This window comes from Ursus americanus, chromosome 2, assembly GCF_024610735.1.
Source record: "Ursus americanus isolate L20-20 chromosome 2, mUrsAme1.1.p, whole genome shotgun sequence".
NCBI lineage: Eukaryota > Metazoa > Chordata > Mammalia > Carnivora > Ursidae > Ursus > Ursus americanus.
In genome coordinates, this window is record NC_142128.1 from 25,382,656 (window position 1) to 25,409,071 (window position 26,416).

The window sequence follows — 26,416 nt, forward strand, 5'->3', positions numbered from 1 at the left end:
ACCTCAGGGAAAACCACACGTGTGTATCAGCAAACATGGACTACGGGGACGAGTATCTTGAGTTAAAGGACCTCACAGGCAGACACGCAGATATGTGCCAAATCCCCATGCCTGCTGCCTTTATAGAAGAGCTTTATGTAGGAAGACTTCAGTGCTGAGCCCGGCCCTGTCTATGGTCAATCCGCGGTCAGTGGAGCCTGGCTGGATTGCGTGCAGATTCACTTTGACCCAAGTACAACAGAACACGAAGAAAAATAAAAACAGGGGCCAAAGGCAAGAGCCAGGAAAAAGAAAACACATCAGAATTAATCCCTTTATCCCTCTGTTCCTTTTCTTTTCTTTTCCTTTTCTTTTTCTTTCTCATTTTTTTAATCAGGCATTTAGTTCAATATTCAATAGATATTTTAAACATAAATTCATTGCCACGTACTTTTATAGGCACCACAGAAAAAGCAAATAATCAAAACAGAGCCCTTGCTGGTAAAGAGCTCATGTTTATAAGGGGGGAATACATTTAAACAATAATTATGTAAAATGCCAGATGGGGACAAGCACTTTGGGGAAAAAAACAAGGAAGAGAATAGAGCTATGGGGGTATTATTTTATATAAGATGGTCAGGGAAAGTCTCTCTGATAAGCAAAAGCCGAGAGAAGTAAGAGAACAAACCAGGGGTATCGGAGAAAGAACATTACAGGCAAGTGCAAAGGCCCTGAGGCAGGATCTTGTGTTTTCTCAGCAAGGTCTCACTAAGACTTGGACAGCCATAAATTTTGAGGCATTACTCATAGGAGAGGCTCTGAAGCATGCATGTTATTTTTTTTCCATTTGTTTACTCAGTAAGTACTTACTAGGTGCTGGTTAGAACTGCAGACATGATCCCTGTCCACAAAGATCTTACAGCCTTCAGAGGGAGACAGCCAAATTAGTAGGTAATTGAGTGGGATTGGAATCAGCCCAGAGAGGCGTAGGAGCAGAGAAAAGATGCACCAGCAAGCCTGTGGTGTTCAGGAAAGTCTTCCTGGGAAAGGTGGACCTAAATATGTGGTAGAAGGCCGGGCACAGTATGATCTAGGCAGAGGGAATAGCACACGCAAAGATTGGGAGGTGGGGAAGAGTTCAGAGAGCCACAGATTGGCTGGAGCACAGAATGTGTGGGGGAGAAGCTGTAGGTGAGGTAGGAGCTGTGGCCAGGGATCAGATCCCAAGAAGCATGAAGTGACAGGAGTGGGGGATAATGCCAAGAGGTGATACTATGGCATCTGGCTGCAGGAGAGGAAACAGAATTAAAAGGGGCAAAAAATGAAAGCAAGGAGACCCACTAGGCACCTGTTAAAACCACCCTCATAAGAGGACAGTGGCCTGAATTAGGGTTGGTGAAATGGGACTAAAGAAGGCAAGACAGATTCAAGAAATACTTGAAAACTGAGTGACATGTTGTGGTAATTACTATAAGTGTGAGACAGAGGAAGAAAGGAAGGAGTCAGGTTTCCAGCTTGGGTGACCAGGTGCATAGCAGTGCCATGGATTAAGACAGATGATGCAACGAAAAGGGAGAGATTTGGAGAATGGATGAGTTCAGATTTGAGCCTGCTGAAATGAAGGTGTCTCAAGCATCTCAGCCCAAGGAGAGAGGCCCAGCAGGCAACTAGCTGGATGGATCTGATGTTCAAGGGAGTGGTCAGGGATGGAGATACAGATTTGAAACTCACCAGCCTATAAAAAGGTGTTAGAAACCAGGAGATAACTTGACACCTTCCAGTGAGAGTATATGGAGTGACAAGAAAAATGGGATCTATCGGCATTCTCAAGGACTTCTGAAGGAAGAGGATAATGACAGAACAAGAGGATCCAAATTGTGAAAACAGTGGCACAGAGCAGTCAGGGAGATGCAGTGTCTGGAGGAAGTAGCAAAAAGTATACTGACAAGGGGCCAGAAAAAAATGCCTTAACACATGGCCTTAGCAGGGCAGCTCTAGCCACATGGTTCAGATTGGAATGGAGGAGTTGGAAGAGGGAAGAAGAAACTGATTGTTTTGTGAGTCCAGGTGAATTTTGGAATCCTGCATTCGTGGTGGTTATTAAGTTCCACATTTAGGGGATTTTTCTCCAAATGCACTAGGAGTAGAGAAGGTGGCATGTAGCACCTTTTTGCTGCCCAGGTTGGGGTTTTGCTGGAAGGTATTACCAATGCCAGGACTCCTATGCTCCCTGCCTTCAATAGCCTTGGCTCTTTAAGGAGTCCCAGAGAAACACAGAACAGGTAGTGACCACTTGTTCTGAAAAAGCTTCGACTCCTTTATTAATGCCACGATACCACGCCATGGAAGCCAGGACCAAGCCTAACACTTCCAAGTCCAAGATCTATGGCTTCCTCTCCGTTCCATACCTTCCAATCTCTTAGCCCACATACTAGGAGGGATTGGAGGAGAGGTGATTCTGACACTTATTTGGTCTGTCCTTTGGTATTATTCCATGATTCACCATCACCAAACTGGCCCTTCCCAGACTCTTCAACACTGAGTACCTGAAAGTGGGTAGAGTCTATGTGCCAAAAATAGGAAACACCCATCCCCCACTTCCTTATTTATTCCCTTGCTCTAACTAGCCCCAAGTGGAGTGGCATCCAGACAGAAGCAGAAGTGTTCTAAGGTGATTAGCTAAGAACACAAGGTACAATTGGAAATCTATTGTGCAAACAAGTGCCTGTTTGATTTCTCTCACTTCCCTTTGGATGTTAAGCTCCCCTTTGATTAATGTTTGGTTTCTGGTAATAAATATGGCACCAGCTTCATTGGTTTATGGAGGGGGGCATTCTTCTGCTATTTTCTGTGGCAAATCACTTATCTTACCTACACCCAACAAGACCAATGCATACCTGGGAGATTAACTCCAATCCTATCTGGGCACCAATCATGGAGAGCCACGTGGATGGGAAACTGCAATAAAAGTATGGTACACTGCAGGCTTTCCCACGGCTGATCAGAGGAGGACAGCTCTGTGTTCTTATCCCAAGGTAAGTCCTATTTCAAGTCCCAGCAGGCTTTCTTCAGATCTTGGGGGGGGGGGGAATCCCCCACCACCCTTGACCCACTGGATGTGCTAGGTATGTTCATTTCTGGAAACTTTCAGAAGAACTTTCAGCCCAGTCAAGTGCTCCAGATGCCACTCTGTGTCCAGCTCAACCATGATTCCAGCTACCCGCCAGCTACTCCAGGTCTAAAGATGCCCCCTCACCCTGTCCCTCTTCCAGGAACACAGGCCCCTACTTGGGATCTCATCCCTAAGAATTACCAGTCCTGGGTGCTCTCTCACTACATATTCGTGGTATCCCCTCCAGAAACAGATCTCTAGCTTGAGTCTTCCAGAGGCTTTAAGAAGTCACCAAAGACTTGCCCATTGGAGGAAAGTTTCCCAGAAGAGGGAATGTTACCAATTTGAGTGTTGGCAGGCTCTTCACAGCTCTTTGTTTCTTCCCTCCCCACCCCCCATTTACTTATTCATTTATTGCTCAGACCTCTATTGAGCACCCCTTGCGTGCCAGACACCATGCTAGGAGCAAGCAATGTGGGCACAGTCTGATCGCACCCTCATAGGAAACCTGTATGCATCTAGGACACCTCAGGAGTCTCTTAGGACCATGCCCAACACACCAGAACTTAGAAAGCAGCTGTTACTTTTGTCTGTAGATATTCATAGCACTCTAACTTTCCCTCCATCCAGTCTCCCGGAGCCTGTACCCCTACTTGAGTAGGAACCAACCTGAGGACTTCTAGGACATCCTGTAGTGCCAGCCGGCTCCAAGCTTGCCTTTGGTTCTCTTGCTGTTAACCTCATCGCTTTGGCAAGCCTCCTACCCTCATTACCCCACCTCCTCTTTGCAAGTCACGCCTGCTTTAAAACAATACAGCCCTTCACGAAAGAAGTCATGGGCCCGTTTCTGTGAACATGGGCCTCTGGCCTTAAGCAAGCTATTTAACTTCCAGCATAGTGCCTGCATGTAGGAGGAGCTCAGTCAATATTTCTGGGATTAATATGCTCTGAGTCCCATCTCCCTCTTCATCCATAAATGGGAACAAGAATAGTACCTTCCCTGGCAGGTGGTTCAGAGCCTTAAATGAGCTAACATATGCACGGGGCTGAGTACAAGTCACAGTGCTGAACTAACGTGAATTCCCTCCTTACCCTCATCCCCAGAGTAATGACCTCTGTCGCCCTGATTGTATCTGAGTCTCTCCCTTCCCCTAGCTGCATGGAGAATCTACACGCTGCTGAATGACCTGCACATCTCAGCTGATGGAAAGGATGGTGGGCTCTTATGTCTCGTGGCTGGCCTTGGCCTCCTGCATTCTGACCCTGGCATCTACAGAACAGCAAGGTGTGTGCTCCGCTCACCTGGCATCTCAGATGCCCCACAATACCCAGGGGAAGGGGAGTGCAGAGAAGGTAGTTCAGGGTCAGTGAGGGGAACAGGGACAGGTCCAAAGCGAAGACTCAGCAGCTAGAAGTCAAGGGGTACAAGGTGAGGGAAACCAGCATGCAGCCATAATCTCTCAAAGAGCCAAACTAGAAATCCCCCCTGCAAGGACCACAGAGCCAGTTAACGTAACTTCCCATGCCCAGAATATGTGGAGCTCAGAGAGCCCTGATTCATGGGGACATAAATCACCTAGTCACTCTGTACGCTCACTTTGGCAAGCACCTTCTCCTTCCTCTGAAGGTTTGCTCATCTGTAAAAAGAACGGACTAGAGGTAGTGATCTTTCTGTGATCCTTTCAAAGTTCTGTGGACTGGGCATCTTAGAGGATGGTAGGAAGGGTCCTTAGGCCTGACAGCAGGCTGAAATTTCCGCCTGTGTCACCTGTGGAGGGGACTGTGGGGAGGGGAAGGAGGGACTCAGCTCAAGGCCTCCCTTGGGAAAACACAGTGTGTGTGCGGGGAAATAATCCAAGAACAACAAGTGCTGTGACTCCTTTCCTTAAAACAAGTACGTATATAAACAAGGCTTGAAAATCTCTTTTTCAAAAAAGTCCCTCTAACACGTATTCCAAGAAAGCGATCCTGTGTGTGTACTTTAGTCCATAATTCAGGCATTCACGCTGTTCAATAAATCAGAAATGAAGAAGAGAACCAGCCTGAACTCCTACTAGGCCTCCGGTGCTGTGTTTGACATTTCATATTTATTATCTCATTTAATCTTCTAGCAATGCTTTAGGGTTTTATTTCCCCAAAACAGGGGATACCTCCTGAGAGGACTACAGTGGTGGTGCATGGCAAACTCTTCAAGAATTTTTTGATGGCTACGTATATTTTTTCATGTGTATTAGAAATGTGTAACTAGTACATCATACCTATGGTATCACAGATATTATTCCTTAAGATGAAACAAATTTATAGAAAGTCACTGAAAGAAACACATTAAGTAGATAATTGGACAGGGGGACACAGATGTGGCAAACATCGTGACTCGAGGCTTAGGAATGGAGGGAGTCTGGGAACCACTACCTTACAGGTGTTGTTTTGCAGACAAGTCTCACAGGAGTCAAACCACCTGTCAAGGTCATCCAGCCAGTAGGTGTGGAGCTGGATCTAAACCCAGCCTGACCAACCCACGGCTTCACTTCTCCACCTCCCCACACATCATAGTTCCTGAATCTGTTAAAAACCATGAGATCAGGGCGCCTGGAAGGCTCAGTGGGTTAAGTGTCTGCCTCTGGCTCAGGTCATGATCCTAGGGTCCTGGGATCAACCCCGTGTCAGGCTCCCTGCTCAGTGGGGAGTCTGCTTCTCCCTTTCCCTCTGCCCCTCCCAACTCATGCGCTCTCACTCTCTCTCACACTCAAATAAATAAATACAATCTTAAAAAAACCCAAACCAACCAACCATTAAATCAAGGGCTCCTGGATGGCTCAGTCAGTTAAGAGGCCAACTCTTGATTTCAGCTCAGGTCACGATCTCAGGGTGGTGGGATTAAGTCCCAAATGGGGCTCTGCACTCAGTGGAAGTCTCCTTGGGATTCTCTCCTTTTCCCTCTCCCCCTGTCCCTCTCCTCACCTCTGTCTCTCTCTCTCTCTCAAAAACAAATAAACAAATAAATCTAAAAAAAAAAAAACAAGCCCCATGAGATGAGCAAAATCAGAAATGGTCCTGTTAGAGCATGGTTCTCCATTGGGGGTGATTTGGACAATGCCTGGAGACAACTTCCAGTAGGAAGTTGGAGGGGGAGGATTACTGGAATCTAATGAGAAGGGCCCAGGAAGGCTGCTAAACATTCTTCAATGCACACGACAGCCCCCCATAACACAGAATTATCTAGCCCCAAACATCAGTAGTGCCGAGGTTGAGAAATCTTGTGTTAGATCTATATCTATTCATAAGGGGGAAATGTCTATGATATATTAAGTAAAATACGTAAGTGGGAAAAAAGTTGTACAGCATTAAACCCATTAAAAAAACCCTTATATTTTAACATATGCATAGAAAAAGTCTGAAGACTATACAGCAAATATATGGTTACTTCTAGGAATGGAATGGGCTTATGACAACTTTCATTTCTACTTTATTCATTTTAGTGACATCTGAGGTTTTTCCAGTGAGCCTGTATTACATTTATGATACATTGGTCAGACAGGGCCACAGTGTATGGTTGCACAGGGGAGCACTGCACAACTCTAGAGCCAGAGGGAGGATACCAAGCTCAATGGAAAGGATGCCCCTTGGAATTGTGCAGGGTGGAGACACTGGTATTCTTAATGCCTATAAACTACCACACAAAGTCCTCACTACTATTCTGACCCTAAGGTGATGAAGGCCAATGTGTAATGAATGGGTTGTGTGCCTCATTTCCTCATTAGGGTCCTGAAGCACACTCAAAATTCAAAACAGAGTGTGTGGGGGACACCTGGGTGGCTCAATGGCTTAAGCATCTGACTCTTGATTTCGGCTCAGGTCATGATCCAGGGTCATGAGACCGAGACCCATGTTGGGCTCCACACTGAGTGCGGAGCCTGCTTGAGATTCTCTCTCTCTCTCCCCCCCTGCCTGCCTCCTCCCTCTCTAAAACAAAACAAAGCAAAACGAGTGCGTGTGTATGTGTGGAGGGAGAGGATTAAAATCCTGTGGGCTCTGAGGATGCTCAGTAAACCCAAGCACACTGTTGCTTTCCAGGTGACAGAAACTTTACCAACATTCGTTCCTATGACCCCTGCCAGAATTATACCCGCCTGGATGAACCCTCACGAAGCACGGAATACAAAGGACAGGACCGGGTGTGTGACAGTGACAAGAATGGCTGGTACCGCTTTGTGGGAGACGGAGGAGTGAGGATGCCGGAGACCTGTGTCCCAATGTACCGATGCCAGACAGACGCTCCCATGTGGCTAAATGGGACCCACCCCACCATCGGAGAGGGCATCGTCACCCGCACTGCTTGTGCCCACTGGAGCAGCAACTGCTGTCTCTGGAAGACAGAGGTGCAGGTGAAGGCCTGCCCGGGCGAGTTCCACGTGTACCAGCTGCAGGGCACCCCCAAGTGTAGTCTGAGATACTGCACAGGTGAGCGGCAGAGAGCTGGAGCCGGCTGTGGGGTGGGGCTACCTGGTGACGAGCCCAGGCATCAGCAGTGAGTGAAGCAGACCTGGAGACTAAGCAGAACGGCCTGGATTCAGCTGCTGCCTGTTACTGCCCAGTGGGGATGTCACCCAAGGTTGCCAGGCCTACCAACATTTCAAGTAAAGCCAGAAATTCAGAGTTGAGGGCAAAATCTCCTGATGGAGATATATATATAATTCATGGAATATATATATAATTCATGGAATATATATATATCTCCATATGTGTAGCGTGATATGAGGAACTCAGGCTCATTCAGATTTAGATTTCATTTGGGCAGTTTAATTTACCTCTCTGAGCTCTAGTTTTCTGATCTGAAAAAATGGCAGATGGCAAAAGTCACAGCCAATGCATAGTGTCCCTGCTCCAATCCAAGGTGCTTTAGACTATGAACTCATTTAATGCTCTCACCAGCCTCATGAGATATAGGTACTATATAACTACGCCTGATGAGAGATCTGGGGCACAGAGAGGTTAAGCAGCTGTCCCAATGTCACAGAGCAAGAACATGACAGAGCTGGGATTTGAACCCAGACACTCTAGTTCCATGATCTACATACCTAACCATTATGCTACCCAGTTTCATACACTTACCATGAGAACTGAATGAGCTAATTCATGGAAAGTACTCAAACAGTATCTGCCACGTAGTAAGCATTAGGATGGCAGCCTCTGGGTTCTCACTTCACTGGACTGGGAGTCAGAAAATCTGAGTTTGAGGCTTGACCCTTCCACGATGTATCATGCACCCTTGGGCAGGACTTCTGGGCCCTGGCAGAGTAGGCTTTGGTGGCCTCAGATCGCTTTGTTCTGCTTTCTGACTCCCTTCCTCTGTGCCTCACCCGCTAGACCCTTCCACTGCGACAGACATGTGTGAGAACGTCTGCCGCCCAGTGGAGGAGTGCAGCTTTCTCAATGGCACCTGGGACTGTTACTGCAGACGGGACCTCAACAGCTCTGGTGAGTGGCTCAGCAGGGCCAGGCAGTAGAAATGATGCTGGTCTGAGTGGGCAAGGCAGCGGAGAGGGATTTTGAGAGGGTCGGGACAAGGTGTAGACCGGAGTCAGTGGGGATGGAACTGAGGTCAGGGAATGAAGGTTCTCAAAGCCGTTTCCAAGGATGGGAGAGCAGGGATAGAACAAATTGCCAGGTCAGTCTTTGGACAACAGCCTCAGGAAGCAGCTCTGGCATAGGTGAGCTTGACCCAGGAAGAACAAAGGTATTAAGGACTAGAACTCTGCAACTGTGGGAGCTGCATTCAAATATCTGCAGAGTCTATATGTGAAAATATGGGCAGACTCCTGTGCCAGTCTTGGATCTGCGACGTAGTAGCTCTCTGGGCCCTGGGACAAGGCACCTAGACTTTCTGAGCCCTAATGTCCTCATCTGTAAAATAGGAATAAGATAATAGTAAAAATAACCACCATACAGGGCAATTGTGAAAATTAAATCAGAGCAGTCCAAATGGGCAGGCTTGGAAGGTGATGAGGTTCTTGTCCCAAGCAGAGCCATAAACAAGCCCTAAGCCCTGGATGGGGGTTGGATGAACTTTGCATTGAGATTATTTCCTTCCCGCCTAGGACTCTAATGAGGTCCTTTGACTCTTGCCCTTGGCGTAAGCATGCCTTCCTCTGAGCACACTCCCAGTCCCTGTGGAAGAGAAACTTTTCTAGACAGTGGGCCAAGAACAAGCATATGTTTGGAAAACTGGGCTGGAGTGTGGACCAGGTGGTGCTTGGGTATGCTTAGCAGGAGTTGGGTAGGGATGAGGGGCAGGAAACTGGAAGGAAACAACCCTGCTCTCTGCTCACTGGGTGAACAAGGCCCCACAAGCTCAGAGTTGTCTCCCAGGATTTGGACCATCACAGAATCAGATGTCAGACTTCAAGGATGCCCTCCCTATACCTGGAGACTCCAAGGGTGTCCTTGGCAGGTCCTCTCAGCTAATTGGGTGGGTGGGTGGCCTGCCTCAGGTCTTCACTGGTGGCCACTCAACAAGTCCCCATTGCTTCTAGGCACGACCCCATTGTGATCTGGCTTTTGCTTACTTCTCCATCTCTCACACTCCACCCCCACCCATTTTAAGTTCCTGTACCTCTGAGCTCTGCATCTCTGTAAACACACCATCCTCTCTCCCATCGCCATGCTTTTGTCTCTGCTGTTCCCTCAGCCAGGGGTGCTCTCACTTGCCCTATGCACCTGCAAAACTCCTACCCCCGATCAAGTTCCAGCCCTCCATGAATGCTTCCCTGACTTAACTGACAGACTCAGATATACCTTCTTGTGTTTCCCTCTGCACCTAGAACATACTTCAGTTAGTACTTTCATCATATTGCATCTTAATAAGCTGTTGACATGTTGGTTCTGACAAAAAACCAAGAAATCCTCATGGGCTGGGTCCATGTTTTCTTTATTTTTGTGTTGAATGTGCCTCGTACATGGAGAAGGTGATTAGTAAATGTATTTGAATCAATGCATTCATGAATACAATCAAAATGGTATTTCTCTTCATTTACCATCTATTTCCCCTATCAGAATGTTAGCTCCATAAATAATGGTGGGGATTTCACCAGTTTTGATAAACACTGTATCCCCAGTACCTATAACAGTGCAGAGAGCAATTGCTCAAGAAGAATTTGTTCAATAAATGTTTAATGAATCAGTGAATGAAACAAATGAACAAAAGAAATACAAAGGCTCTGAACCTAGTCAGATGTTCTGGCTTCACAAAGCCGGGGAGTCAGAGTAGTATATATCTACCCCTGATTCTAGTCTGGAATGCAGGATAGTCCTACTTCTCTAGAGATCCCGATCCCCAGAGACCCTGATCTCCAATCCCCAAGACATGAAAGCCCTCCCCACACCTGTACATAGGATGCTTAGAAATCTTGGACCAGGGACTTTTTTGCCAACCTCACCCACCAGAAGCCTGGGTGTGAATACCACCTGGGTCCCAGGCCCCTACTAGTCTAACCCATCTCCCTGGTGGGTATGATGGCTTTTCCAAAGGGCAGGGAATGTGGGCTCTGCCCATTCTTCCAGAGCCCTGTCCACTCCATCTATCCCCTTCTCAACTTTCCAGATATCCACAGTTTGCAGCCTCAGCTGAACTGCGGGGCCGAGGAGATCAAGGTGTCACTGGACAAGTGTCAGCTGGGAGGCCTGGGTTTTGGGGACAAGGTCATCGCCTACCTGCGAGACCGGAACTGCAGCAGTGTCATGCAAAGACAGGAGAGAAACTGGATATCAGTGACCAGCCCTACCCAGGCTAGGGCCTGCGGAAACATTCTGGAGGTGAATAGTGTTTATACCACTGCTGCCAGAGGGTGGGAGTTGGGCTGTGGAGCTATCTCAGTAGCTGTGAGACCTTAGACAAGTCACTTAGCCTCTCTGGGCCTCTAGTAGTATGTGAGATTACACAAGTTGCTTCACTTAAAGAGCTTAGAACAGGTTTGCTGCTTGAGCTCAATAAATGTAAGCTATGATTATGATTATTTTAATTAGGGGTGACATGGGAGGGGTCAACATGGGAGCAAGCATGGTGGTTGCTGATTCTCCCCAAGGGCTAAAAATTATTGTTCTAGTTTTTGATCTGGGATTCTCACTCCCCCTCCCATAATGCATTAGAGCCACTGAGGGAAGAGGCCCATGTGCTTCCTGGAGATCAGAAGGCAGGGTGGCAACATGATGGAGAGCATCAACCTTGCAGTCAGGCAGGCCTGAGTTCTGGATACAGCTATACACTCATAAACATATATATGGCCTTGTTTTTCTGCTAAAGAGAAATGGAACCCATGCCATCTACAAAAACACCCTCTCCGTGGCCAATGAGTTCATCATCAGAGACACCATCCTCAACATCAATTTCCAGTGTGCCTACCCACTGGACATGAAAGTCAGCCTCCAAACTGCTCTGCAGCCCATTGTAAGGTATGGCACTGACCCTTGCCCTTTGATCCGTAACCCTGACACTGATCACATTGACTTTAAGCAAAGCTTAAGATGTCCTCAGGATGCCACCAACCTCCTACAGGAGCTCTCACTCTTTCCATCATTCATTCTGCAAATATGTGTTGATCGTAGATTAATGTTCAGCATGCACAAGGCAGACATAGAATATTTTGTGGCTATTAAAGATTATTACTATGAAGCAATGCAGCAACATGAAATAATGTTAATTAAATACACTAAGGAACAAAAACACACCATAGTTTCATTTATCTTGAGGAAGAAAGGAATTAAGCAACTAATTATACCAATCATTATTTACAAGTGAGATGAATGCAATATGGGAGAAGCACAGGGTGCTGTGGGATCAGGGAGCAAGGGTCCCTGATCTAATCTTGGTGGGGTGGGGATGGTGGGAGCAGGAAGGCTTCCCCGCAGATGTGGGATTTAGGGCAGGATCAGCTTTGATTGGATAAACAGCATCCCCAATTCACTAGAAATAGGACGAAGTAGCAATCTGGGTGGGGGTCCATTTGGAAGAGGCTTTCATGTGTTTTGGTCACTGCTGTCTCACTGTGCCCGGAATGGAGCCCTGTGGAATGGATTCCTCAGCATTCCTAGACATGCTGGGGGATTTTCTGAGAGTGTCAGAACTGCCCTTTTCATCCCCCCATTGCCTTCTGGACTCACAGAGTAGCAGGATTAGGACTAGAAATTTTCTAGTTCAATGGTTTTCAGACTATATTGTGTTGGGGGCCAAGTTTCATAGCAAACATTAAAGCCATTCCTCTTTTAAAATGGATGTTTCACTGGATGATTCCCTGGTGGAGGGAAGAGACTGCTGCTAAAAATGTTGAACCTACAGGATTGATCCCATTGTGCAGTGGGGAGGATGGAGGTGTGCACTTGCACTTATTCTGTGAGTGAAGGAGATACGAGTGATCTGTGAGGCAGGGAAAACGGGTGGAGATCGCAGAGACACACTTGTCTGCTTGTCAAGTTTAGTGCCTAGCAGATACTAAATGCTTGATTTAAATGGGCGATTGAATAGTTCCCTTAGGAATCAAAGATGTGGCTTCACCTTCATAGCCTCACACAAGTGCAGGGCTGGATTCATTTTGTCCTTGCTAGTGGAAACCTAATGTTCTCACTCTAATGGCTTTCGTCTTTTCAGTTCTCTGAACATCAGTGTGGACGGGGATGGAGAGTTCACTGTCAGGATGGCCCTGTTCCAAGACCAGAACTATACATCTCCTTACGAAGGGGCCGTCGCTGTGCTGGATGTTGAATCCATGCTCTATGTGGGTGCCATCCTGGAGAGAGGGGATACCTCCCGGTTTAACCTGTTGTTGAGGAACTGCTATGCCACGCCTACTCAAGACAAGACTGACCCTGTGAAATATTTCATCATCAGAAACAGGTAACGGGTAACTCTGGGTTATCTTTTGGCCTGAATAAGGTTTTGGAGGAAGAATGATCACCTTGGCCCTGCCTGGCAGTTGTGTAAACTGGCTTACCTTTTTTGGAAAATAATTTGGCATTACCTATCATGACTATATTTTTGACCCAGGAATATCACTCCTGACATTTTAGCCTAAAGCGTTAATATAAAATAGGTCAGCAAGATAAAGAAATGCCAATTATTTTTCATTTCAGTATCCTTTATAACTGTGGCAATAGGTTCATAGTTCAAAAACAGGGATCCGTTAAGTAATGATGGGCTATTATACAGATATTGACACTGACTAATCAACATGAAAACAGTACGACAAGTGTTATGGGACAAAATATCATTGAAATTGCTAACTGGCAAAAACAAAGGGAAAATACATATCTATAGATCATGATTCAAACCACGGTAACAATATTAGCTAATACTTATCACTGAGTTTAGTTATGTGCCATGCACTGTGTCACTAAATGCTCCCATCAACCCTAGGACGTAATGATCAGACAGGTTAAGTCATCTGCTCATGATCACTTAGCTAGAAAGTGGGTCTCCCTGGAATTTAAAGCAGTCTATTTCACCTCAGAGACTGTACCCCACAAAACTGAAATCACATGGCCTGATGAATAAATGTCTTGGAGGGGGCACCTGGGTGGCTCAGTCAGTTGTCTGCCTTTGGCTCAGGTCATGATCTCAGGGTCCTGGGATCAAGCCCCCTGTCAGGCTCCACACTCAGCAGGGAGTCTGCCTCTCCCTCTCTCTCTGCCCCTCCCCGCCCCTCATGTTCTCTCTCTCTCTCTCTGTGTGTCTCAAAAAAATAAACGTCTTGGAGCAAACCCAGAGGAATAAAAGTGTATGTTAAGATGGAGGGAACTGAGGAACTCTTTAATTCTCTATGATGATGTTTTTATACTGGATACAGATTAAAGCCAAGGGTCTCAGGTTCCTTGAGCTGTTCTCAAAGTTACACCCTTGCCCCTGTCATCCTTCCAGCTGCCCAAATCAGTATGATTCCACCATCCACGTGGAGGAGAATGGGGTGTCCTCAGAAAGCCGGTTTTCAGTTCAGATGTTCATGTTTGCTGGAAATTATGACCTAGTTTTCCTGCATTGTGAGATTCATCTCTGCGATTCCCTTAATGAACAGTGCCAGCCGGTGAGTATCTCTTTAGAGTGAACTATTCAGAGCTTCACATGGGGCCTGGTACCTGGTAGTCTCACCATATATATTTACTGGAATTACAGATGGATGGAAAGAAGGAAGGGAGGGAGGGGAAAAGGGAAGGAGGAGACGAAAGAAAGAAAGATGAATGGATGGACATTAAACCTCCAAAAAGCCCTCATTTATGCAATTATTGTGTCCCTAGGAAGCAGATCAGACAAAGGAGCCTGCCCACTAGGTTTCCTTGGTACAAGACATATTTTGAATGATTTCATAATTGTTGGCTTTTTAAGGGCTTATTCCATGTCAGGAATTACACTAAAACTTTCATATGCCTCATCTAATTAAATTCTCACAACAACCCTTTAAGTAGATTCTTTTATTGACCTCATTGTACAGATGAGAACACTGAGCTTCAGAGGGGTCTTTTGCCCAAGAGCAACACAGCTAGAAAGCATCAGAGCTGGGAGGTAACGCCTCCTGTCTATGCCCTTAACCCCTGTTTGGTACTGCCTACTAGTAGTTGGCATTTGCTGAGTGCTGACTATGTGCCGGGGTGTTGCACACACGCTCATTTTAACCTTTACAACCAGGAAGGTAAAAGGTATTACTTAATAGTCATAGAGTAGTGAAGCCATTAGTCCCAAATTAGACAGCTAGGAGAGAGTGGAGATGAGATTCAAACCCATGTTTGTTTGACTTGACAGTAAGAATTGTCTAGATTGAGAAAACTGCAGCCTTCGAGTCAGGGCCACATGGTAGGTGGGATCCCATTCTTGGGCCGGATTCTTATCCCACTGCAGGGACAGCCTGGAGAGGTCATTTTAAATTTTGATATAATGAGATTTCTCTATCTCCACAGTCCTGCACAAGAAGTCAACTCCGCAGTGACGTAGTGGCTATCAACCCAGCCCAGGTTCTAGATTTGGGACCCATCACTCGGAGAGGTGAGTGGCCAACTTCTGGTGAGAAGGCCAGCTAGTCAAGTGCTGACAGTTAACCACAGATGCCTGGGGTCACCACCCTAACAATCTAGAGCCTTTTCTGCCTCCTCTCTGCAGCCCCCACCAGTGAATCTATCTTCCCATGAGGTGCTTTGGGTAATAATAATAGCATTTGCCATCTGTGCTGAGCCTCCTATGTGCTAGAGACCACACTAAGCTCTCAGTATCCATCAACTCACTTCATTCTCCTGACTGAGTCCATTTTACAGGCAAGAAACTGAAGCTTAGAGAGATCAAGTGGCTCACCCCAAATCACTCAGCTCATGAGCAGCTGAAGTTAGAACTGAACCCAGCTCAGACGGATTCCATAGCATATGTCCTTTCCCTTACTCCTCCTGCCAGGTCCCCTCACCTCAGCCCCTTTTCGGTGAAGTCTAGGTTCTAACCCAACTTTGTTTTCTGGTGAATGACTATGTTTTTCAAAATCCAGTTATAATATTCTGGGGTATGATGTAGAGGAAGCTTTCTAACTGGCCCACAAATGTTTACCCATCCTACCCATGGGTTAGCACTACTGTTGTGGTTTTTCTTCCTGCTGGAATGCAGGAGTCAAAAAACCCAGAAGAATGAAAGCAATTTTTTTTTTGTCCTAAAGAAATTAGGGCACAGTAATGTTAATAACGACAATGACAGTAATAGTAATAACACATGTGGCTGGCACCATACAAAACATTTATATGCATATCACATGGAATGCTCACAACAGCCTAAGGAGGTAAGCATTATTACCACTTCCATTCTCCAGGTGAGTAAACTGAGGCTGTTTTGTAAAGTAGGCTCTGCCCTGAGTTGTCCTACCTCTTTACTGAGCCCTCAACTTGAAGCTGCATGTGGCATCACAGGATAGTTGGAGGGTTAGGAACTTTCACTGGAATCAAACAGATGGGGATTCAAATTCCAGCTTTGCTACCTACAACAAAGGTCAACTTGGCCTTGGTCAACTGAGCCCCAGTCTTACCATCTGTTGAACGGGGATACAAATACTTTCCTCACAAATCCGCTGGAAGAACTAAGTTTCAAATGCATGAAATGGGCTTAGAAAGGGAACTGCTAAATAACAGATGCCCAACAGCGTGGGTGGCCACGTCAGTGGCTGTGGTGGCCAGGTCCAGGAGGACTTGGCCAGTCACCGGCACATGACTGAGGAAACCTTCACTTCTGCTCTTGTCCCCAGGTGCTCCATCTCTTGGCAGCGCAAACGGAACCCCCAGCTGTGCAGGTACATCATTATCTCCTGCCTATCTCACCGCCCTCCCTTCCAATCCTCTCTTCTTCCTCTTTTCAATTCAGTGCATATTGATTTAGCCTGTGCTAGCAACTGTGGACACTGAAATGAATCAGTCCCAAGTCCGGCTCTTGAGATGCCCATAGTCTAGCACAGGGGCCAGTCATTTGACAATAAATACTTACTGGTTGCCTACCATGTGCCAGGCATTGTTTCAGATGCTGAAGATATACTGGTGAACAGGACAGATCAGGTGTCTGCCCTCATTGAGCTTATGTTACAGTGTAGGAAACAGGCAATAAAAAGTTAACAAGATAATTTAGAAAGACAAGAGGGTGATGTGATAGAAAGTTACCAGCATGGGTAATAGCATCTTTAAAAAGATAGTCGTTTATTTTACTCACATGTAAATGAAGTCCAGAGGCAAGCAATCCAGGGCTCCTGGGGTGGCACCACAAGGTCATCAAGAATCCAAGTTCTTTTAAGCTCTCCCCTCCACCTTCTTCATCCTCATGGTCCAAGAAGGCAGGCAGAGCTCCAGTCTTCATAGCTAGTCAGCAGGATGAAGGGAATATGGAAGAAGTCACAGAGTGTTAAGGAATATTCCTGGAAGCTGACATCTTATACTTCCACTTACATCTCATTGGCCAAAGCTTAGTCACACCTGGCTGCAAAGGAAGCTGGGAAATGTAATCTTCATGCTGGGTGGCCATGTCCTGAACCAATGTTCGATGGTTCTATTCATAAGGTAAGAAGGAAAAATAAATACCAGAAAGGGTAAACGGCCAGAAAAATGTTCAGAGGAGGTGATATTTGAATGCAATGAGAAAAAGGAGCCAGGCTTGCAAATAATAAAGGAATAAGCCCTATAGGCAGAATGAACAACAACTGCAAAAATGAGACAGTCATATAAGCAAACAAATCACAAGCAGTGATAGTGTGGCAGTAGATAGTGTGGCAGGAGCACACAGAAGAGTAATTAACTGTACTGGATAAGGTTAGGCAAGAATTTCAGCAGGTGGCAACATCTGAATGGGGTTTTGGTGGGTGACCTGCAGTTTAACAGGGAGACCAATCCAAGAAATGTATTTTGGACCAAAGGGAAAGCAATGCTATTAAGATTTTACCGTCCCCTCTTCCCAACACACAAATGACCTATTTTGATGAACCCAGACGTGAAAAAGTTCTTTCCATCCTTAATTCTCTAGCTAGATAACAGTCTAAAAGTTTCCAAATAAGGTCAAGATGGCCTCTCCACACTTAGTGCTAATATTCAGACAACACTCAGAAAAGTAGTGCTCATCAGAGGGGTTAGAGCTCAGACTAAAACGAGCTTGAAAGCAGACCTCAGGTCTCATTCACTTCTTCCAATACTTCAGGTTAGCACAGTGCCTGGAGAAGCCTGGTTTCCCAGTAGAGTCTGCCAAACTGACTAATTTCTAGGGTGGGCGTGGATTCTGGAGCCTTCTGGAAGAGGACAGGAGCAATCTTTTGTGGTATGAGACTGCCACAAGAGGGCACTTACCGTGTTCATTGTCTGCTATCTCCCACAGACATGTTTGATGTTTTAGATCCACACCCTTCATTAATACTGAGTGCGTGGTTATTTTCAGAAGAGATATGATCCCAACCCCCCCAGATCTTAGAGTCTAATATTCAAAACCAACACTGACATGGTGTTTATTACATGCCAGGCACTGTTCGAAACGCTTGATATGAATTTACTCACTTAAGCCTTACAAAAGTCCCATGAGGTAATAGCTGTTGTGATATTTCTTTTTTTTTTTTTTTAAAGATTTTATTTATTTATGTGACAGAGAGACAGCCAGCGAGAGAGGGAACACAGCAGGGGGAGTGGGAGAGGAAGAAGCAGGCTCATAGCAGAGGAGCCTGATGTGGGACTCGATCCCGGTATGCCGGGATCACGCCCTGAGCCGAAGGCAGACGCTTTAACGACTGTGCTACCCAGGCGCCCCTGTTGTGATATTTCAATTTTGCATACAGATAAAGTAGCCACGGTGAGGCTCAGTAATTTGCCTGGGCTTGCACAGCTAGTTGTAAAGCTGGGATTATTTTTTCTTTTTTTTAAGATTTTATTTATTTATTTGACAGAGAGAGAGAGCACCCACGCACACGAATGAGGGGGAGGGGCCGAGGAGAGGGAGAAGCAAACTCCCTGCTGAGCAGAGAGCCCCACACGGGGCTAGATCCCAGGAGCCTGAGATCATGACCTGAGCCAAAGGCAGATGCTTCACAGACTGAGCCACGCAGGTGCCCCTAGAGCTGGGATTCTAAGCTAAGCAGTCAGGCCTCAGAGGCTTTTTAACCTCTGTGTCTTTCTGCCTCTTTAGTATTAGTCAGCATAAGTAATGTTACCTGCTGTGACAAACAATCCTCAACTTTCTGTGCCTTTACACAATTATTTATTTCCCACTAAATCACTGGGGGATGCAGTTCTGCAGTTTGAGTCATTAGGAAGTCAGGTTCTTACCTTCTGGTAACTTCTGGCAATTCCACTGTCCCCGGCAAGTCCTCTTCTGGATCCTTGGCATCTGGTCCCTAGATGGTGGGTGAGAGAGTATAGAAAATTATGTAGGAGGTTTTACGGACTGGGTCTAGAAATGGTATATATGATTTTTACCCACATTGCACAGGCCAGATTCAATCATGTGATCTCACCTACCTGCAAAGGAGGCTGGGGGAAAATTGTCCTCCCATGTGCCCAAAGGAATATGAAAAAGTATTTGATGATTAGATAGCTTTGGCTCTACCACATGACCACTTTGCCACTTCCCAGGGGCTGTAACCTACAACAGATATTAAGGATACTTTGCCTTTATTGTTGTTGTAAGGCAGAGGATAGAGAGGCTAGCTTGCTTTGGCTGCTGAGTTCCAAAGCACAACACTTGACAGACATCTCTCTTATATTTCAGGGTTCCTGGTGGTCTGGCCCATGCTTCTCCTGCCTGTCCTCCTGACTGGGCTGTTCTGAGAGCACAGCTGAGCATCTGGCCTTGAAGCCCGTGTCCTTCCCTCTGGTGATGGCTTCCAGTCACCCACTGGCTATGCTGGTTCTCTCTCCAAATCAAGTAGACAGTCTTGGTGTTCATAGACTCCGGGCCAGGCCAGGTTTGGGGAAAGGGAAGAGATTTCCCTTGTTCAACAGTCTCTGTGCCTTTGTATTCCTCTTATTCTCATGGTGGGGGCCCTGTTGGCCTGACTTCCTCATTTATTAGCAGGATCTTGGGGCCAGACTTGCTCCATGCCTCTGTGGCTTCAGCCTTCACCAGAAATGTAGCATGCATTAGGTCTGTAACTCAAGGGAAGAGGGGCTGTGTCATTGGGGGAGGGGGAGAGAAAGGGGTTGAGCTTGTAAAAAAGACACCTCCCATGGTTCCTTCCCAAGTACCCCCTGTTCTTACTGCTGATGAATTGAACAGACTGATCCTTGCTTTAACCCTGTGTCCTCTGATGTATTTCCATCATGGTCTCAATAGTGGTCATGGGAATAAGTTGTAAAGGGTCCACTTTTGGAGACTCTACTCCAGGGAAGACTGGTTCCCATTGCTCCCTTGTTCCCCACCATACTATAGATATGCTTTGATGTGCCTTGGAGTAGGCAAAAACCTACCCTTGGATCCAAATGCTGGAGGAACTGCTTCACTTGGATGCAGAGATGCTGTCACTCCAGAGTACACTTCTCAGTGTAAATAGTGGTGTGCTTGCTCTGAAGTAAGCAAGAATTCCCAGCGGAAAATGCTGTGCCGATACTGTCATGGATGTATGAAGTGAAGTCCCTTTCTGGGGGGATGAGTGAAGTCCCTTTCTGGAAACCTCTGATGGGCCCTCACAAAACACTCCACAAAGATGCCACAAATGCAAAACTCTTCCCCTTTCCATGGCTATACACAACGCCCCTCCAACTTGGCCTCAGGGAAAAATGATCAGATCAGGAGCAGGCCACAGGCGAGTGGAGCCTGTTTATCTGCCAGGAGGAGACTTTCTAAAGTGCTCTCATGTTCAGAGATAGTGTGGTTGCAAGAAACAGAAACCCACTCCAGTTAAATCAGGCTAAGGGAGAATTAATTATCAGGATATAGGAGCAAAAAGTCCACGAACAGAAGATACAACCTGGCTGTATGAGGAAAACCACCAGAAACCAAGGTTTGTCTGTCTTTCCATCTGTAGGCCTTCCTGAAACCACACAGCCTTTACATCTGCTTATCTTTGTGTGTCTTCGTTATCTGTACCCTCCACCCCTGCCCTGAAACTAGCTTTTCCTGTTCATTCATCATGCCTTAATTAAATACGGACATTGCAGCTTCATCTCACTTCCCAATTCAGGGACCACAGAGACCAACTAGCACTTGGTATCCTACATCCAAATTGTACAAGGGAGAATGTGATTTCCCTGTTTGGTCAGAATGCTTCCCTTGGTCCAAACATCTGAGGCCAGGTGAGTGGCCTCATCTAATGCAAACATAGCCAATGGGGCCAACCTGAGGAGGCAGGTCTCGAACAAATGGCAGTGTTTCTTGGACACCCCAAAAGTCTACTATAAACAGTGACTTCTTTAAAAGAGAATGTCTTGGGAAGAATTGCTTCTTGTTTCCCAGTAAGTCAGAGGATTCAGAGGTATTACATTTCAAGGGAGGGGGGTGCACTGGGAATGTACGTGAAAGAGAGGTCAGGGGCCCTAACCTTTTCCCTTCTCGGAGGCTCATCTTCTCCCTTCTGTAGAATAAAGGGGCTGGACTAGAACAAGATTCTCTTAACATTTACAGTGGAACCCTTTCTTTAAATATAATTCTACATGAACACCCAATATATAGACATTAAATGCAAATAGACTCCCATCTGTGATTCCCTCATCCTCTGGCCCTGAAAGAAACTCCATGATAACCCATAGGATTACCAAGGGCAAAGTTCTGGAACTCCCTGGGACATATCACATCTGATATCTCTTCCAGTGTAAAGTACATGGGATTCTACTTAACCAGAGCCAACCCTGGCTGTCTGACTATCTGTCTATGTATGTATGTGTATATGTATCTGCCTATCAGTGAAAACAGACTCTGGACTAGAAGGATGACAGAGACCATGAGAAAGGACCTGACCCATATTCAGGGAAACTGGCATCTCTGTCCTGGGGGAGCACCTAGAAGCAGCAGGTAGAAGATGCAAGGAAGGTAGGGCAGCCCTGCTCTCTAGCAGCTTAAGGTCTGCTTGGGAAAACAGGGCATACAAACTGTAGGCCGCCAAAGCTAAACAGTGTGAGATCAAGACAGACATTGCTGCAAGATATGTAAAAGGGAGAACTCCACTCTTCCTCTGGAGAAGAGGGAAGGATCTGTCCCATGGAGTTTAGTCCCTTCACTTTCCAGATGGAAACAGATCCAGAAAAGAGAAGTAGGATTCTTAATCCTATAAAGGATCCTATAACATGTGCTATCACTAGCTGTGCATGAGAAGATGGGGAGAAAGGGGACCTCTGAAAGCTGGTCATCTAAAGGAGATTTGGAATGGGGACCCCAGAGGATAAGTTCCACCCAACCTAATTCATTTCATAATCTCTCCTCACCCCTTCTTCTTCTTGTTCAAACTCTTCCTCCTATAAAAGGCTAGAAATCACCCTTTTGCTTTCCTTCCTCAACACAGTAGATTCTCCTTTCTAAAACTTCACTAAATCCATCCACTTTTCTTCAACCCCACTGACCCTGATCATCTCTAAACAATGTCCTCTCTTACCTGACTGATATATTAGCTTCCCAGGTGGGCTTTCTCCAGTCTCACCCCTCCCAATCCATTCTCTACCCAGAAGCTAGTAAGCATTTACAGCAAGCTCACTTCTCTCTTTATATCCCTCCAGCCTCTCTTAACCTTCTATCGGATGAGGTTGGCCTGCTGGAGGGCAGACAAAATCCTCCACCGTATGAGCCATGACTGTTCTCTTCAGCTTCAGATCTTACACTTACTTATCCCTTTCATACCTCATGTTTCAGCTGTCCTGAATTTCCACAGTTCCCTGACTGGTCCTATTTCACACCGCTCTGCCTTCACATGTGCTCTTCTTGCTGCATGGAAGGCCCCTCCCCCAGGAGATGACACCCCTAATCAGCTCTAGGGTCATTTCTCCTGTGAAGCCATCTTAACTCTCCTCCCTGGCCTATATCAGATCACACTTCCTCTTTGTAACCCCTTCTCTACAGAACCTTATTATCACATGGACCATCTGCGTGTGAAATGATCTATTTTTACATCTGCCCCCTAACTCCCACCCTAGACTGTTAGCTCCTTGAGGACAGGAGCTTTGCCATAATCAAATATTACCGGCTGACTAAATGAAGACACAGGCTACACCCTTTCTTCTTTATTCTTTTTCTTCTAGCATAATCACACGGTCATCTATCAGGAGACAAGGAAACCACTTAATTTCAGAAATAAAGGAGACCTTCTCACTTGGATAATCATGATGAAAGGACCAAATCAGAACCTGAGACAAGATTTCTCTGTGCCCACCCTGACTCTCACCCAATCCCATGGTTAGGTGATCTTCCAAAGTGTTGCTTTCCTTCCCACTTTAGTTCCCATCTTCCATCGCCTCAAGGGGCTATTGACTGAAAGTCTGGGTGCTTTTTCTTTTTTCTTTTTTTTTTTTTCTCATTGAGAACGGCTGTAATGGAGCTGATAAAGTAGTTATTGGTGGGGAGTAAATTGAGAGAACTCAAGAGTAATCACTACTTAACAGCAGGGGAAAAAACAAAAAAAGCAAAACAAAACCTGTAAAGAGCTTGGGAGAGCATTAACCTTAAAAGTAAAACATCTAGTTATTTACCAGCAAAATGGGCTTATTCAGGAATAGCAGAGGAATTGCAATTGGGGTCCTGGCAAGCTATGGCAAACCATAGGCAAGGGGGGAGATCAAAGAAGAGGAAATAAGAAAAGGAGGAAGTTGGGAGGGGCTGCTTTGAAAGGAAGTCCATTGGAGGAAAATGAGAATTCAGGGTGGTGATGGCTTCTCATTGGCTGAGTTGTGGTATTTTCTCATTGGCTGAGCTTGTTGCTGGGCAGGGAGACATTCTTCCTTCCTCCTGATGGGAGCAGTGAAATATAGGCTTCTTCCTATACTCTAGGAATGCAAGATATATCTCTTCCTTTTAGGGTCGCAAATGAGGACAGTGGTAGGGCATTAGGGCTCCACCCTCTGGTGTCCTGATTCCATTTAAAATGAGGTCTCCTTTACTCAGTTTCACAAGACTAAGTCCAGAACTTAATGCATATCACAACTGCAGAGGAGGAAACACAACTTTCCCTCTATACTTCTAGATTTTGGCTGAAACAATTCCCCTCAATTAAAAAAAAAAAAAAAAAAGATTAACAGGAGAAAAACAGATTTAGTAACATGTATACTTCCTGTATATATGGGAGATACCCAGGAAAACTAAGTAATTCTCTGATATGGCTCGAACCATCACTTTTTTAAATGATTTTTTTTATTTCAGAGTGAGAGTGTGTATGTGGGCATGCGTGTGTGCATGAGTGGGGGGAGGGGTGAGGGAGAGGGGAAGAGAGAGAGAGACAGATTCTCTGCTGAGCACAGAGCCCAACGCAGGGCCCTGAGATCACGACCTGAGTGGAAATCGGATGCTCAACTGACTAAGCCATCGAGGCACCTGGAAACCATCACTTTAAATATCGTCTCCAGCTAAAGACGAAAGAACATGTTCAGGGTGGGGATTCGGTTATGGGAAGTTATCAAGAAAAGAACAGTAAACAAGGCTAAGATTGTTATGCAGATTTAACTCTTTGCCTTCTCCACTGATAAGAGGTTCTGGAGATTTAGAGTCATCCCCCTTTTTGACACAGAGACACCCTTTCAAATGTAGATTTCCTTATAAGTGTTAATGTCTTACAAAAAGGGCAATTCTATCAGTTTTTAGAGCTGCTTCTGTGCCTGCAGGTTTTTTGTTTTTGTTTTTGTTTTTGGTCTTAAAAATAAATAAATAACTAGCTCAAAATAATCCTTATGCCAAAGAGGCATATTTTGGGGTGGCAAATTCTACTCTCCTTCACAGCCTATCAGCAATCAAATCTTAGAAAGTCACAGAGAGGGACTTCCAAGCATAGAAAGCATTTGCTGTGGATTCCATCTTAAAATACCAGATCTGGGAAACCTTGTCTGAGAGGGGAATTAGTTTTGTTTCATAGAATACTTTATGTGGCGATTTGGGTTTGCAGGGAAAGGGAGGGGTCTGGTTGTACACACTTCCATTTCAATGCCTAAACCTGGCTCCAAATTCACTGAGAAGAGCTAAAAGGCAGAACCCTTTGCTCTGGATTGCCAACTACCCATGCAAACACTCCCATTCCTTATATTTCATGATGGCAGTAGTAGGTTGCTAGATAAATAAAGGAGATAAAGGATGTGAAGTCACTTTGCAATGCATGAAGTATCATACAGATGATAACTGCAGCAAAATTATCACCATCAGATTTCCCTTATAAAATGATAGGATTATGCAATGTATTAAGCTGCTTCTCACATCTTTTTATTTGCCCTTTTTTAGGGGGGGAGGGGTAGAGGGAGAGAGAATCTTAAGCGGGGCTTGATCTCAGGACCCTGAAATATGACCTGAGCCAAAATCAAGAGTTGGATGCTTAACCGACTGAGCCACCCAGATGCCCCTCTTTATCTGCCCTCTTACCTCCTAAATGTGACCAAGAGGAGACCATTTTTTAAAAACTCCGTGTTTGCCAGAAACAGGACTCCAGGGAGCATGTGGAAGGGACCATTCCCTCCCTCAGCACGTGCAATACTATTTCATGATCACTTAATATGTATAAACCAGCACACCAAACATTTTACATTTATTAGCTAACTTAATCCCCACAATAATCCTTTGAGAGAGGTGATGTTCCCACTTCACAGAGGAAAAAACTGAGGCATAAAGGGGTTTAAGACGCTCTTCAAAATCATATGGATAGCAAATGCCTATCATTTACTCAGTGCATATAGGTGAGTTCAGGACTTCCAATTTCTCATTTTACAGATGAAAAAGGTGTGATTAGGAACATTACATAACTTGCTCAAGGTTGCAGTGAGGAGGTGACAGACTTCATGATTGGAACTCAGATTTGTTTAAATTTAAAATATGTGCTCCTATTTCTATGCTACACAACCTCCCTGCAGGACCCGTGATGCTCTGCAATGACAACTAAAAACCTACCTCAGAATCATAGCAAGACCTACGCATGTGTATTTATATGTATGTGTGCATGGAAGTCTGTGTGTGTGTGTGTGTACACGTGTGTGTGCCACTAATTAACTGTGGCAAGGCTAAATCATAAAAAAAAAAAAAGCCACTCTTCCTGAGAATCCTGAAGCTCCTTTCACCCTCAACAGGAACTCAGAAGAGGCAAAGAACCTAGGAGACCCAAAGGAGATTTACAGATGATCTAATCCTACCCCCTTTGTGATCAGAGTGCCCTGAACCAGGAATCAAGACATTCATATTTCAGGCTAACTTCTGCTGATGTGTGAGTTTAAGAATGCCACTTAACTTCCCTCAGGCCATCTGTAAATTAAGATAATAACATCCCCTCCACTACACTTAATGGTCTTATGACTCTGTCATTGACAGGCTGTGGCTGTCAAACCTTCTGGCCCCAGCATGGCCCTCTTTTGTCCAGCCTGGGGCTGTCTCAAGGCAGATTCCCATTGACAAACTTAGCCTCAAAACCCTTGGATTGTTCAGAACCCAGGAGAGTGCCTCGCTGGTCCTGAAATGCCAGGCAGGGAGGCAGCTCCAAACTCAAGAAATGGCTTGGGAGCAGACTCTTCCTCCCTTGTTCATTCAAGCACTTTCTGAAGAGCCTGGTGTGCCAGACCTTTTGTCAGTTTTTTTTTTTCCTCTTCGGGAACTCAGTGGAACTGGTTACCTTGTCAAGTGTTCCCCTCTGGTTGCAATTTGTCAGGTGGAAAAGTAGCACTTAGGTCCTTGTCCTCAAAATATTCTTGGCT

The 26,416-nt window shown here is 45.7% G+C and overlaps 1 protein-coding gene across 1 annotated transcript; it reads left to right on the plus strand.

Moving 5' to 3' along the window:
• Nucleotides 1-2,803: 2,803 nt before the first annotated feature.
• On the plus strand, nucleotides 2,804-19,852 carry GP2 (glycoprotein 2). Its single transcript, XM_045770912.2, has 11 exons — nucleotides 2,804-3,014; nucleotides 4,247-4,376; nucleotides 7,166-7,552; nucleotides 8,459-8,569; nucleotides 10,692-10,903; nucleotides 11,391-11,539; nucleotides 12,732-12,977; nucleotides 13,998-14,160; nucleotides 15,029-15,113; nucleotides 16,345-16,389; nucleotides 19,329-19,852. The coding sequence occupies exons 2-11, from the start codon at nucleotides 4,274-4,276 to the stop codon at nucleotides 19,385-19,387; spliced, it is 1,560 nt and encodes a 519-aa protein (XP_045626868.1). The 5' UTR covers nucleotides 2,804-3,014; nucleotides 4,247-4,273; the 3' UTR covers nucleotides 19,388-19,852.
• Nucleotides 19,853-26,416: the final 6,564 nt, after the last annotated feature.